The following is a 15,895-nucleotide window of genomic DNA, read 5'->3' as shown; positions in this document are numbered from 1 at the left end:
TTGTGGCAATTCTTTATTGTGTCAACCGCAAAATCAGAGCTTTTCTTTTCTCATGTGGTTAAGTATTTCAAAAATCCTGATTAGAAATCAAGCAGGGCTTGCACTACCCCCGAGTTTTCGGAAATTTCCCGGAAAATCTGTTTGTCACCCCGAAAAAACATTTGGTTTTCTGAATCCCCGAAAATCACCCAATGACGGTGCCACCCCTAGTGATTTATCACTTGTGACTATCCCTGCCAAATATTACTTTGCATACCATAATTCTTTACTACTGTCTTGTTCATTGACATTATTATGTTCTTAGAAATACATTCTAGGTAATTAAAACATTGTTGCATCTGGTTTGTCGAGCATCTGGTATTGCGTAATCATTCATGTTGTCGGTGAAACGATACAATGGTTCCGACGGCACACATATCCCACTGCTTCTATGACACACATCTCGCACCATTTCTATGACGCGCATATCCCACCATTCTGAGCGCAAACATATCCCACCATTTCGATCGCACAGTACCCCAATAATTCTGAGCGCAAACATATCCCGCCATTCCGAGCGCACGGTACTCCACCATTCCAAGCTCACACATATCCCCCCACATCTGGTCTGTCGAGCATCTGGTATTGCGTAATTGGTCATGTTGTTGCTAAAATAATACAACAAATCTGACGACATACATATCCCACGGCACCTGATCTGACAAACATCTGGTATTGCGTAATCATTGATATTGAGTGTTTCCAACTTGACTTAAGACTCTATCAGAATGATTTTTCAGTCTCTATTTTTTCATAAGAACAGTCGACAGTTTAAAAAATTTTTCCAAACAGGTATAATTGATTTTGACATTACTCGATTACTCCTCTCTCTAGATGTAAAAAAGAATATTCCTATTATTCTCAAGTCAGTTTCTATTTGGTGGTGTGAGAACCAACACAGTTAATAATGTTATACATATGTCCACTATGTTGATATACATTGGGCAGTTGGTTGTCATGTGAGAACTGCACTAGTGATGATGACTATAACGAAAAGTCTAGGTTATGCAATCTATGTAAATTGCATAGAGGATATGCAGTACGAATTAAGGACTGTAATTACTGTCTTGAAGAGGTTTTTGACTCTCGCCCTGGAGGATACCAATGCTCCAAATATTACTTTGATATGTGTGGTCAATGGGAAAATACTTACCCTGGTATGATTGAAAAAAAAACTAGACGTGACTTCAGTTTATTTCTAAGACACTGGTATCGTCGTGGATTTAAATTGTTTTGGGAATAAGAATTTGGACGATGTTTCAGTTGTCAAAACAACAAGAGAGTATGGTTTTTACGTCATTGTGGTGAGGACAATGGTAGTTAGGATTATAAACCTACTTATTTTTATTTGGATGTTACAGAAAGTGATCCTTCATGTGAGAATACCTTGTGTGACAAACCCAATAAACAAATTGAAACATGTGAATTTGCCAACGCGAATCAAAATAGTATCATTGATTTCACAGAGATTAATAAAAGTGGAGTTACATTATACTGTAACTCCACCATCAAAAACTTCCTCACATCAAAAACTTCCTTGAAAGAAGTGGAATACCTATTATTCAAAATTAGAAGCGAGTACAAGATTTATCAACCAAAAGCTGTGGTTTTCATGCATTATTATATTTTATTTTTCGATGTCGTGACTATACTTGCAATGATTTTCTGAACATTTATGCAGACAATCCTCGATTGAATGACTTCATAGTAGAAAATATCCTGTCCTACCTGTTTAATATTGATTTCAGTGTCCTAAGAATAAAGCGTTTTAATAATGTATATAAATTTGTTTATTAATAAAACGTATGTATACAATAACTGTGATACCACTGGCTTCGTAATATACGGGTGTCACAAACTACTGGAGGGAAAAGCCCCGGCCCCAAATTATAATGTAATGCCCGCGTCTACCACACCGGTTCTGCAAATATCGGGTTTGGTACTACCCTATTTACAGTATACCCTGTCCCAGGGTATGATAACGCGATCAAGTAGTCAAATGGCCACTTTCTAAAGCCAAGTGTACCCGCCTTGGGTTACGGCTAGAAAATCTCTAGCTCTCTCCTTGGAGGTAACAAACCCCCCTGTCAATAAATAATGACGGTATCTCGTAACTCTATTCCTACCCTGCATGGGTTATGGAAACTAGTACACAGTTTGTAGAAAATACCATACGTGTATTCTTCCAAACGGTCACAATAATACCACAAAAATATATCTCCCCGAATGGGGTCTAAACGCAGACTAAATCAAAAATAGTACTCTATACACAACTGTTCATAGGGTTGGACCTTCGCTTGGCCCAGCCAGTCATCTCAATCCCCATTCAGAACCAATTCTACTCTCTTAGCTTTATCTTTCAATGTCTCCAAACCAGGAAGTACCAAAATAGAATTTAGTTCAAAGCTTACTTATTGCAACACAACTATAGCTTAGCAACGAGACTTTTAAATTGTCATTGAAAATTATACTATAGGCAAATCTACGCAAATGTAATTAGAACGAAAACAGATCATTTATCTTAAAAGAAAAGAAACAGGGGTGGAACCCCGACATATATATATATATATATATATATATATATATATATATATATATATATATATATATATATATATATATATATATATATATATATATATATATATATATATATATATATATATATATATATATATATATATATATATATATATATATATATATATATATATATATATATATATATATATATATATATATATATATATATATATATATATATATATATATATATATATATATATATATATATATATATATATATATATATACTCTATTAGTAGCTACATATTTAGTCGTTACTGCTTGTAGTCCTAAGTACCCATTTCTATTTTCAGAGAGTCGTCTTTAGCAGTGAAAATACTTCCTTTTATACAAAATTATCTTAATTCTTACAGAGTGGATATACTCTCGCTGTAATGTGCATTGGAGCACCAGCTTGTGGCATGAATGCTGCTGTACGTTCATTCACTCGGAATTGCATCTATAGAGGTTATACTATCCTTGGTGTTGACAATGGCATTGAAGGCTTAATAAGGGATAATGTAAGTCATTCCACTTCATCTTAGGATTCTTTTTTAATTCCATTGAGAGGAAGAGAGGGGTACGGTGCAAGGGTAGAGAAAAGCTCGAAATATACGATATTTTTTTATAAGAATATTTTCGTTCATGAAGCATGTCTTTTGAAATTTGTGACCTTAAGGAGGACAAAACTTCCCGAATGAATGTGTCCAAAAATCAAATAATGCACCCCAAACAATGACGGAACACAGTGTTATTCAGGAGAAAACAAGACTTGACTCCCCCTAAGAGTTCCTGCAGCCGCTTTATAATTGAAAGGTGACTCATCTGAGGGACACTTAGGGCACTTAAATTGACCTTTCAAAGTTTTTATGTCTACTGTGTACAAATGAAAATTGTAGAGAATTCTCTAAAAAGAGTGACTCGCCACTCCTTATAGTAGTATTGAACATATTTTAGTTCAGTTCCTGTGTGCAGACCAATTGCTCTTATGTCGTATTTTCTTTGCTATTAATAAAAAAAAAAAAATCCGAAACATTCCGGCCGTTTTTAGTTTGTATTTTAAATGGTATTTCTATCTGCTGATATTAAGTTTAAAATTGCATTTACTTTTCTTTGAAAAAATTCTTTTTCGGAAAGCCTTTTTAATTATTTTTGTTCGTTTTTCATTGCAAAAAGTTTCAAGTTTTAAAAAATTCCTTATTTCAAAACCAAACTTTTTTTCTCAACATCAAATGTTCATCAGAGTATCAAAACCACTGTCAAAGTAACAATATCAAGGTAAAAACCTAACAAAATAAAGAAAGCATCAAAGCACACAAGGTATCAAAGTAACAACAAACGACTCGCATAACTTATAGCCCTTATACCGTAAATCAAATTTGCCACGTAAATCACTAAATCCAAGTTTTGAAGTAAACTAAGTGTCAAAGTAACAATAAGCAAGCTCCGTAACTCAGAGGCATTTATACATTGTTATTTTGCCTTTGAACTTTTTTGAACAAAATGTCAATCTCAAATTTTGACTGGATGCCATTTGAAAAAGTGGGGCGTGGGCTAGTTACCTATTTATCACTTTTGACTCTTAAAAAATAATTAGAAGTTTCAATTTCTGATCAAATGAGCCCCCTCCAAAGTTAATAGTAGAAGGGCCATAATATCTTCCACGAGAACACATGTGCTGCCATCTACAATTTAGTTTAACGTTGACAGTACATAATTTATGGTTTTTGTCACTGAGAATGAAAAAAAAACAGGATTTTTCTCACTTGAAAAACAGGATTTTTCTCACTCTTATGGATGTTTCTTTGACGGTTATGAGTGTTTGTTATTTTATTTGTTGTTTTTCATAAACGTCAACTGCAATTTATGTCTGTTTTTTATGGTTTTTGTCACTGAGAATGAAAAAACAGGATTTTTCTCACTTTGATGGATATTTCATGGATGGTTATGCGTGTTGGTCAATTTATTTGTGGTTTTTCATGGATGTCAACAGCAATTTATATCTGTTTTTATGGTTTTAAGTCAGTGAGCATGAAAAAACAGGATTTTTCTCACTTTGATGGATGTTTCAAGGTCGATTTATTGGTTTTTTTCAAGTATATTGTCTCCGGGGCGAAGTTTGCACTTGCGCATTAACGCTAGGGAGAATGTTATATCCGGGAATGGGATACAGGATACGTTTATCCTTCTAAAACATTTAGAGAGTCAGGTATAAATACTTATAAGTCAAAAAGAGGGCGGGTTACATATGGTTTACCCCATTACATCGCAATTATCCCTTGAGATTTCACATATAACGGACATGCGTTGTGATTAAATTATCATATAGTTCAAAGACACAATGGATAGAGCACCTGAAATTATTGATGAGTTAGAAGCCTTGGCAACATTGATTTACAATGTGAGTACACTTTCCTTTTTTTATTTTCAAAATAAAATTATTTTCCTTGGTCACCCTCCAGTATATTCAGGTAAATTCCCCCCCTCCCACTCTAATACAAACTCCATTATGCTATCTTTATACTCGCTAGAAAACGTAAAGTATGCTCTTTTTTACCACATAAACCCCCCCCCACCCACACACAGTACAAACTCCACTATACTATCTTTATACTTGCTAGAAAACTTAAAGTTCGCTTTTTTACCACATAAGCCCCCCCCACTGTTAAAGACTAATTCTTGCGTTGGAAATTACTCTCTTGCTCTGTAAATTCATGCTTTCTCTATTTCTAGATAAAAGTGGCAGACAATATCCGTCAGCTCTTTGGTATTAAGCTACTCTGGTTTGACATAAGCTTCCCACAAGATTATATTCATCCGACACTCCTGCTGAAGCACTTCCTGTTTGTTCATGTTAGCAGTTTAGCCGAAAGGTTTCATAGATCCAAAAGGATGGTTTCACCCGTCAAAATAAAACAGTTGCAAGCAAAATGAGATTGTTATAATTAAGCTAGGCCTACGCAACCTATATGGAAGAATTAACCGAGTTACCCCCCAAAATAATTGCTAACAATAAATTTTAGGACACTATGTAAAAAAGGGGGAGGGGCTAAGCCTCAATTCTATCACCCTCATTATAAAGTGAAAACAAACTGTTTCTTCACATGAAAAGTAAGGGGCTGGGATTTCTAAGAAAATGAATACATAGCATTATTATCTGTAAATTGAATACCATTTACATCTAAGATCGTAAATTTAGGCCTAAAAGCCACTGGGTTAATAATCTTTTTCTATTTTAAAGCCTATAGACGGGAATATTTAAAAAAAAATTCTCAACAAGGTAAAAATAGGAGCATTTCTCGTAATTTTTACTTTTTGCTTTGCTTTTGGCTTAGGGGGAGGGGGCTACTTAGTGATAAATGCTTTCTAGACAAAATTATGGTTCGGGGGATGGGGGTACTAATTTTTCTTCTGTAAAAAAGGGGGAAATTATTTCGATACAATCTTTTTCTATTTTATAGCCTATAGACGGGAACATTTAAAAAAATTTTCTCAACAAGGTAAAAATAGGAGTATTTCTCGTAAATTTTACTTTTTGCTTTGCTTTGGGCTGAGGGGGAGGAGGCTACATAGCGATAAATGCGTTCTACACAACATTAGGGTGAGGGGGATGGGAATACTAATTTTCATTTGTAAAAAGGGGGAAATTTTTTCGATACTAACTTTTTCATCTTTGAGGCCAATTGTGATGAAAAAGGTGGGGAAGGGGGGAAGGGGCAGTGCCTCGCTGCAAGGTGAAAACAAACTGTTTCCCCCCGTGAACCGCAAGGGGATGGATTCATTGTGCAGACATGTACACCCTTTGACAAGAAAACTAATGTAGTCATTCCTATATATATATAACCCTGAAGTCTGTATTTGATTTGATGCAGGTTTTGGCCCTAAAGAATAATGACAGTTTTTTTAAATTTATTTTCTAAATGGTAAAAATAGGATTTCTACGCTTTTCGGGTTTATTTCTCACAAGTTGTGTATTTAATTTTTCTGAACATGGTAAAAATAGGAGCATTTCTGACTGTCGTAAATTTTACCTTTTGCTTTACTGAAAATGCTGAGGAGGGGGACTTCTTTGTGATAAATGCTTTCTAGACAAAATTATGGTTAGGGGGTTAGGGGGTACTAATTTTTCTTCTGTAAAAAAAAGAGAAAAATTATTTCAATACTAAATTTTTTCTTCTTTTAAGGCCAATTATGAAGAAAAGGGTTATAAAAGAATAAAATAAAAACAATAAAACGCTCAATTTAAGGGAAAATGAGAAAAGAGGACTCCAGGGGAGGAGGGAAGTGTCTTTAAGGGACAGTGGGCAGTTTTTTGGTCAACAACTCAACATTAACTTTTTTTATGCGGTTATATTTATAATTTATATTTCGTTGTGCAAAGCAGTAGTTTTTAAGTTTATATTTAATGTTACCTAACCTCATTATGTGAAAATGATTAATTATAAGAAAGTGAGCTGTTTTTGTTAGAGTTTCAGAAACAGTGAATATTTATTTGATTTAAGCACTTTTTTTAACTATAGCAATATTTGATATGATTGCCAAAGTATTTAGTGTTCTGAAATGTTTCACAACTGGCATTATTTTTGAAGCAGATTTTTTACTCCTTGACGAACAACGGCGTGAAATTCATAACTATAAATGGAACGTCAGATACAATATGTATAAGTACGAGAAAAACAGATGGAGTCCAACACTAAATTTTATAAATCGAAACGGCTTTTACGTTAAAACCATAAGACCACGTAATGAAAATGGCTATGAAATAAACCATGTACAAGAGGAAATTCAGGAGATATGCAGTTTTTTCGGTGTGCAAGCTGTATATGTTAAGGGAAACGTACCAACTGATAAACTCTTACTAGAAAAATGTGATGAAGACATAGCATTATTCAATTTAGAGGACTTCAAAGGTGATAAATACCCTCAATCAGTACATACTCTAGAAGATGAAGTAAGATATTTCGCTCAATGGATGCGGAAAAGATGACTGACATGCAAAAATGCATTGCATATCAAAAGACCTAAACTCATGCTCCTCCTCATATCAAATGGATTAAGCTTTTTTTTAAAATATGTTTATGAGTATTTTTTCAAAATATTTTTAATATGTTTAAGCAATAAACATCTTAAGCCTCAACCATGAATGGTTCATCGCCAGGAAAATCACACTTTCAGATTCAGAATGTCAGGGAACACACTTTTAGGTTCGATATGTAGAAGAACCATAAATGCTCATCCCTAAAATGGTAAGTTAAACCTTAATGGTTAAAGAATTTTTCAGAAATCACACCTTCAGATTCAACATGTCAGGGAACACACTTTCAGCTTCAACATGTTGGGGAACCCTGAATGCTCATCCATAAAACGGGAAGTTAACCCTAAAAGGTTAAAGAATTTTTCTGAAATCATACTTTCAGATTCAGCATGTCAGGGAACACACTTTCAGCTTGAATATGTTGGAGAACCCTAAGAACTCATCCCTATAAAGGTAAGTTAGTTCTAAAAGGTTAAAGAATTTATCTGAAATCACACTTTTAGATTCAGCATGACAGAGAAGTCATACATTACTTTTCAACTTCTTTTATATCTAAACACCAAATTTTCGCAATGAAAAAGAAATATATTACAGATGAATTCTAATTTTTTCCTGAAAAAATAAAAAGGTTCTACTTCAGTTCTTAATTTCTCAAAGACATACAAAATTTAAAGTTCTGTTCTAAATTTTTACATCGAAGAAAGAAAAAGTCATAGTATGATCGTGAATATTTTCAATGAAGATAAAAAGTTTCACTTTAATTCTTAATTTTCTTAAATTCAGTTTCGATTTTTTCTCAAAGCGATGAAAAAAATTTAAAGTTTTGTTCAAAACTCTTCATCTAAGATAGAAAAAGTTGTACTATGATCGGGATTATTTTAAATGAAGATAAAAAACACCAGTGTGAATATTTTCACTAAAGACAAAGTTGTACTTCAATTTTAAATCTTTTAAACAAAGTGAAGAAAAATTCCGCCTCTTTTCTGAATTTTTTCAATAAGAAAAGAAGATAGTTTTTAATTAAATCTATCTTTCCATATAATATAAAAAGGCTTCACTTCAGTTCAGATTTTTCCCCAAAGACATAAATTTAAGGTTTTCATCCACATTTTTTGTAGAAGATATAAAAATTTACACATTTATCGTGAATATTTCACTATAAAGATAAGGAGCTCCACTTTAATTCTGAGATTTTTCCCAAAGACATAAACAAATTTAAAGTAATGTTCTAAATTTTAGTGTTGAAGATAGGAAAAGCTATACTATGAATGTGAATATTTTCCAGGAAGGTAAAAAGCTTCATTTTATTTCTAATTTTCTCAACAAGGTGGAGAAAAGTTCAAGTTCTTTTCTGAATTTTCTCAATGAAAAAAGAACTAAGTTACAGATCAATTCTATTTTTCCAGAGGAAATAAAAATTTTCCACTTCAGTTCAGATTTTCCCAAAGAGATGTAAAAATTTAAAGTACTGTTCCAAATTTTTCATAGAAGATAGAAAAAGTTATACTTTGATCATGAAAAGTTAACTCAATTCCGAATTTTATTAAAGAACTTACAATTCAATTCTAATTTCTCCAGAGAAAAATAAAAATCTTCCACATCAGTTTTAAGTTCATCAAGACATAAAAAAAATTTAAAATTCTATTCTAAATTTTTTCATAGAAGTTAGAAAAGTCATACTATGAATGTTAATATTTTCCAAGAAGATGAAAAGCTTCAATTTGTTTCAAATTTTCTCAACGAAATGAAGGACAGTTCAAGTTCTTCTCTGAATTTTATCAATGAAAAAAGAAATAAGTAACTGATGAATTCTATTTTTTGCAGAGAAAATAAAGATTTTCCACTTCAGTTCAGATTTTCACAAGGAGATGGAAAAATTTAAAGTACTGTTCCAAATTTTTCATATAACCTAGAAAAAGTTATAATTTGATCATAAAAAGTTAACTCAATTCTGAATTTTATTAAAGAACTTACAATTCAATTCTAATTTCTCCAGAGAAAAATAAAATATCTTCCACATTGGTTTTTTAAAGTTCATCAAGACAAAGAAATTAAAGTTCTATTCTAAATTTTACCGTAGAAGATAGAAAAAGTTTTTATATCTTTTCAGAACAAGTTCTTTTCTTAATTTCCCCCCTAAACCAATTTTACAACTTGAACTTCTCATTCTTTTCACACAAAACTCTACTTTATTACTTTTTGAATACCCAACATCAAGTAATACTTTCAAAAGGCTTTTATATATCCTTTCAGAACCAGTTCTTTTCTTAATGTCCCCCCTGAACCAAGTTTACTGGTTGAATTTTTATATTTTTTCAGAACAAGTTCCTTTCTTAATGTCCCCCCCCCCTAAACCAATTTTACAACTTGAAGTACTCATTCTTTTCACCCACAACTCTACTGTATGGCTTTTTGAATACCCCAACACCAATCAGAGTTTATACGACAAAGTGAAGAAAAAGTTCAAGTTATCTTCTGAATTTTCTCGAGAAAAGGAAAAAAGTTATAGTCCAATTCTAATTTTTTCCAAAGAAAATAAAAAAATCTCCGACTTTTCTAATACATTCTAAGCATTGACTTGCTAACGTATCCTAAAATAATAGAAATATAACAAAGTAATGCATAAAATATTTTTATTGAAATAACAACATGTAGAATATTAACATAAAAGACACTACACTACATACATTATTAGACACTTTTCATATTATTGAGCCACTTTGAACATTTTTGATTCTGATCCAATAAAATAAATCATTAGATTCTCTCTTGACACTAAAGTTACTCACTTCTCTTAGCTCATAATCCCCTTGGATAATAATCATTATTCCATTCTGAGTCATATACAATTTTTACTGGGATGTCACATACAGGTTCAATACACATTTAATCCTTGCAATTATTTAATTCAATGACCTTATGATCTTTGGTAGTAATAATGTTCACTTACACTTTATTCTCCATTAATTTATCTTGACATTCATTAGTGATATTGGCTGCCAATGCTCTTTTTATTTTGACTGTGATGTCATTGTCTATTATCACATTATTTTTACAGAGGTAACAGTTCTGGCACGTAGACAAGATATGATTTATGATGTTGGTGCAGCAGTATGCATGTCTTCTATTTCCTTTTGCTTTCATTCGAATGCTAACACCGGAAAGATGACTATAAGATCTATCAACAGCTAACATGTTACCAGAACCATTAGCTAGAAGTTGTCCCTTTTCATCAACTATTATTTTTATGTTAGCATTCTCTTTGAGTACTAACTTCTCTGAAAATGATACTTTCTTATATCCGCCAATTGACATACGGAAATTCTTGAGTACTCCAAAGGAATTTCCAAAGGAACTCCTCACTTTCGTGACAACGTATGCATACATTCCCAATAAGATCTCCACAACTACTTTTTTCATAGTTCAAATATATCTCTTTGTCAGCATTCAAGGCAACGATGACTTTATCATGCATACACACATTTCTTGAATAATTCATTTTCACTTCTTTTTAAATTTGATGTCGATGTTTATCCGTTCAATGGATGAAAATTACTAATCTAATACATGCAATTAACTAGATAGTCTCGATAAACTACCATGGAGTACCACTGGGAAAACCACTTCCAATGTAAGAGCAAGCATAGAGTACGATCGCTATAGCCGCAAGCTTATTTAATGGTGTCATAGATGGCAGCACACCTGCTCAGACACACACTCATAGTGAGAGACAGGCAAAAAGTTAGGTTATTTTAGGTTCACTTAGGTTAGGTTAGGTGAGAGACAGGCAAAAAGTTAGGTGTATGGTTAGGTTAGGTTAGGCTAGATTAAGTTAAGTTAGGTTAGGTTAAGTTAGGTTATATCAGGTCAGCTTACGTACGCGCGCGTACGTAGGCTAACCTAACCTAACTTAACCTAACCTAACTTAATCTAGCCTAACCTAACCATACACCTAACTTTTTGCCTGTCTCTCACCTAACCTAACCTAAGTGAACCTAAAATAACCTAACTTTTTGCCTGTCTCTCACTATGAGTGTGTGTCTGAGCAGGTGTGCTGCCATCTATGACAACATCAAATATGCTTGCGGCTATAGCAATCGTACTCTATGCTTGCTTTTACATTGGAAGTGGCTTTACCAGTGGTACTCCATGGTAGGTTATTGAGACTATCTAGTTTAATGCATGTATTAGATTAGTAATTTTCATCCATTGAACGGATAAACATCGACATCATATTTAAAAAGAAGTGAAAATGAATTATTCAAGAAACGTGTGTATGCATGATAAAGTCATCGTTGCCTTGAATGCTGACAAAGAGATATATTTGAACTATGAAAAAAGTAGTTGTGGAGATCTTATTGGGAATGTATGCCTACGTTGTTACGAAAGTGAGGAGTTAAATTCCTTTGGAGTACTCAAGAATTTCCGTATGTCAATTGGCGGATATAAGAAAGTATCATTTCCAGAGAAGTTAGTACTCAAAGAGAATGCTAACATAAAAATAATAGTTGATGAAAAGGGACAACTTCTAGCTAATGGTTCTGGTAACATGTTGGCTGTTGATAGATCTTATCGTCGTCTTTCCGGTGCTAGCATTCGAATGAAAGCAAAGAGAAAAAGACGACATGCATACTGCTGCACCAACACCATAAATCATATATTGTCAACATACAAGAACTGTTACCTCTGTAAAAATAATGTGTTAATAGATAAATAAATAACAGACGAAATGAAAAGAGCATTGGAAGCCAATATCACTAATGAATGTCCATATAAATTAATGGAGAATAAAGCATAAGTGAACATTATTACTACCAAAGATCATATGGTCATTGAATTAAATAATTCCAAGGATGAAATGTGTATTGAACCTATATGTGACATCCCAGTAAAAATTGTATATGACTCAGAATGGAATAATGATTCTTATTCAAGTGGTTATGAACTAAGAGAAGTGAGTAACTCTAGTGCCAAGAGAGAAGCTTATGATTTATTTTATGGATCAGATTCAAAAATGTTCAAAGTGGCTCAATAATATTAATAGTGTCTAATAATGTATGTAGTGTAGTGTCTTTTATCTTAATATTCTACATTTTGTTATTTCAATAAAAATATTTTATGCATTACTTTGTTAGATTTCTATTATTTTAGGATACGTTAGCATGTCAACGCTTAGAAGGTTTATAAAGAAGTCGGAGATTTTTTATTTTTTTTTGGAAAAAATTAGAATTGGACTATAACTTTTTTCTTTTCTTTGAGAGAATTCAGAAGAGAACTTGAAATTTTTCTTCACTTTGTTGTGTAAGCTCTGCTTGGTGTTGGGGTTTTCAAAAAGCCATAAAGTAGAGTTGTGGGTGAAAAGAATGAGTACTTCAAGCTTTAAATTTAGTTTAGGGGGGGGGCATTAAGTAAGGAACTTGTTCTGAAAAAATTTAAAAATTCAAGCTGTAAAATTGGTTCAGGGGGGACATTAAGAAAAGAACTGGTTCTGAAAGGATATATAAAAGCCTTTTGAAAGTATTGCTTGATGTTGGGTATTCAAAAAGTCATAAAGTAGAGTTTTGTGTGAAAAGAATGAGTAGTTCAAGTTTTAAAATTGGTTTAGGGGGAAAATTAAGAAAAGTACTTGTTCTGAAAAGATATAAAAACTTTTTCTATCTTCTATGGTAAAATTTAGAATAGAATTTTAAATTTCTTTATGTCTTGATGAGCTTAAAAAAACTGATGTGGAAGATTTTTATTTTTCTCTGGAGAAATTAGAATTGAATTGTAAGTTCTTTAATAAAATTCGGAATTGAGTTAACTTTTTATGATCAAATTATAACTTTTTCTATCTTATATGAAAAATTTGGAACAGTACTTTAAATTTTTCCATCTCCTTGTGAAAATCTGAACTGAAGTGGAAAATTTTTATTTTCTCTGGAAAAAATAGAATTAATCTGTACCTTATCTCTTTTCTTCATTGAGGAAATTCTGAAGAGAACTTGAACTTTTCTTCACCTCGTTGAGAAAACTAGAAATAAAATGAAGCTTTTTGTCTTCCTGGAAAATATTCACATTCGTAGTATAACTTTTCCTATCTTCTACGGAAAAATTTAGAATACAACTTTAAATTTCTTTATGTCTTGATGAACTTAAAAAAACTGATGTGGAAGATTTTTATTTTTCTCTGGAGAAATTAGAATTGAATTGTAAGTTCTTTAATAAAATTCGGAATTGAGTTAACTTTTCATGATCAAAGTATAACTTTTTCTATGTTATATGAAAAATTTGGAACAGTACTTTAAATTTTTACATCTCTTTGAGAAAATCTGAACTGAAGTGGAAAATTTTTATTTTCTCTGGAAAAAATTGAATTGATCTGTAACTTATTTCTTTTTTCATTGAGAAAATTCAGAAGAGAACTTGAACTTTTCTCCACCTTGTTGAGAAAATTAGAAATAAAATGAAGCTTTTTACCTTCCTGGAAAATATTCACATTCATAGTATAACTTTTCATATCTTATACACTAAAATTTAGAACATTACTTTAAATTTGTTTATGTCTTTGGGAAAAATCTCAGAATTAATATGGAGCTCCTTATCTTCATAGTGAAATATTCACGATCAATGTGTAACTTTTTATATCTTCTACATAAAATCTGGATGAAAACCTTAAATTTATGTCTTTGGGGAAAAATCTTAATTGAAGTGAAGCATTTATATATTATATGGAAAAATACAATTAATTAATAACTAACTTCTTTTCTTATTGAGAAAATTCGGAAAAGAGGCGGAATTTTTCTTCACTTTGTTGAAAAGATTTAAAATTGAAGTACAACGTTGTGTTTCGGGAAAATATTCAAACTTGAGTTTTTTATCTTCATTTAAAATAATCACTATAATATTATAACTTTTTCTATCTTAGATTAAAAATTTAGAACAGAACTTTAATTTTATTTTTCGATCTCTTTGAGAAAAAATCGAAACTGAATTTAAGAAAATTTAGAATTAAAGTGAAACTTTTTATCTTCATTGAAAATATTCACAATCATAGTATGACTTTTCCTATCTTCTATGTAAAAATTTAGAACAGAACTTTAAATTTTTTATGTCTTAGAGAAATTAAGAACTGAAGTAGAGCATTTTTATTTTCTGAGGAAAAAATTAGAATGCATCTGTAATATATTTCTTTTTCATTGCGAAAATTTGGTTTTTAGATATAAAAGAATTTGAAAAAGTAATGTATGACTTCTCTGTCATGCTGAATCTGAAAGTGTAATTTCAGAAAAATCCTTTAACCTTTTAGAGTTAGCTTGCCTTTTTAAGGATGAGTATTTGGGGTTCTCCAACATGTTGAACCTGAAAGTGTGTTCCCTGACATGCTGAATCTGAAAGTGTGATTTCAGGAAAATTCTTTAACCTTTTAGGGTTAACTTACCTTTTTAGGAATGAGCATTCAGGGTTCTCCAACATGTTGAAGCTGAAAGTGTGGTCCCTGACATGCTGAATCTGAAGGTGTGATTTCAGAAAAATTCTTTAACCATTTAGGGTTAACTTACCTTTTTAGGGATGAGCATTTATGGTTCTCCTACATATCGACCCTGAAAGTGTGTTCCCTGACATGCTGAATCTGAAAGTGTGATTTTCATGGTGATGAACTATTCTCTAGAATAAAGATGGTTGAGGCTTAAGATGTTTATTGCTTAAACATATTAAAAACATTTTGAAAAAATACATATTGACATATTATAAAAAAAAGCTTAATCCATTTGATATGAGGAAGAGCATGATTTTAGGTTTTTTGATATCTGATGCATTTTTCCATTTCAGGTATCTTTTCGAGCACCCATTGAGCGAAATATCTAACTTCATCTACTGGATCATGTACTGATTGCAGGTATTTCTCACATTTGAAGTCTTCTAAATTGAATAATGCTATGTCTTTATCACATTTTTCTAGTAAGAGTTTATCAGTTGGTACGTTTCCCTTAACATATACAGCTTGCACACCGAAAAAACTGCATATTTCCTGAATTTCCTCTTGTACATGGTTTATTTCATAACCATTTTCATTACGTGGTCTTATGTTTTTAACATAAAAGCCGTTTTGATTTAAAAAATTTAGTGTTGGACTCCATCTGTTTTTCTCGTACTTATACATATTGTATATGACGTTCCATTTATAGCTATGAATTTCACGCCATTGTTCATCTAGGAGTAAGAATGCTGCTTCGAAAATAATGCCAGTTGAGGAATATTTCAGACCAATATATT

General features: G+C 32.0%; 1 protein-coding gene across 1 annotated transcript in view; it reads left to right on the top strand.

Annotated features, from left to right (window-relative positions):
- LOC148939448 (ATP-dependent 6-phosphofructokinase-like) overlaps nucleotides 1–15,895 on the top strand; it is a 255,175-nt gene that overhangs the window by 142,285 nt on the left and 96,995 nt on the right. Inside the window, exon 7 of the mRNA XM_089107083.1 lies at nucleotides 2,979–3,125. Within this exon, the coding sequence (XP_088963209.1) occupies nucleotides 2,979–3,125 (147 nt within the window). The remainder of the gene's footprint in view (nucleotides 1–2,978; nucleotides 3,126–15,895) is intronic.

The sequence above is a fragment of the Artemia sp. Qi Xiang Cuo genome, chromosome 21 (genome assembly GCF_049724085.1).
Source record: "Artemia sp. Qi Xiang Cuo chromosome 21, ASM4972408v1, whole genome shotgun sequence".
NCBI lineage: Eukaryota > Metazoa > Arthropoda > Branchiopoda > Anostraca > Artemiidae > Artemia > Artemia sp. Qi Xiang Cuo.
The sequence above is the reverse complement of the archived record's forward strand: the minus strand, read 5'-3'. Positions and strand labels throughout refer to the sequence as shown.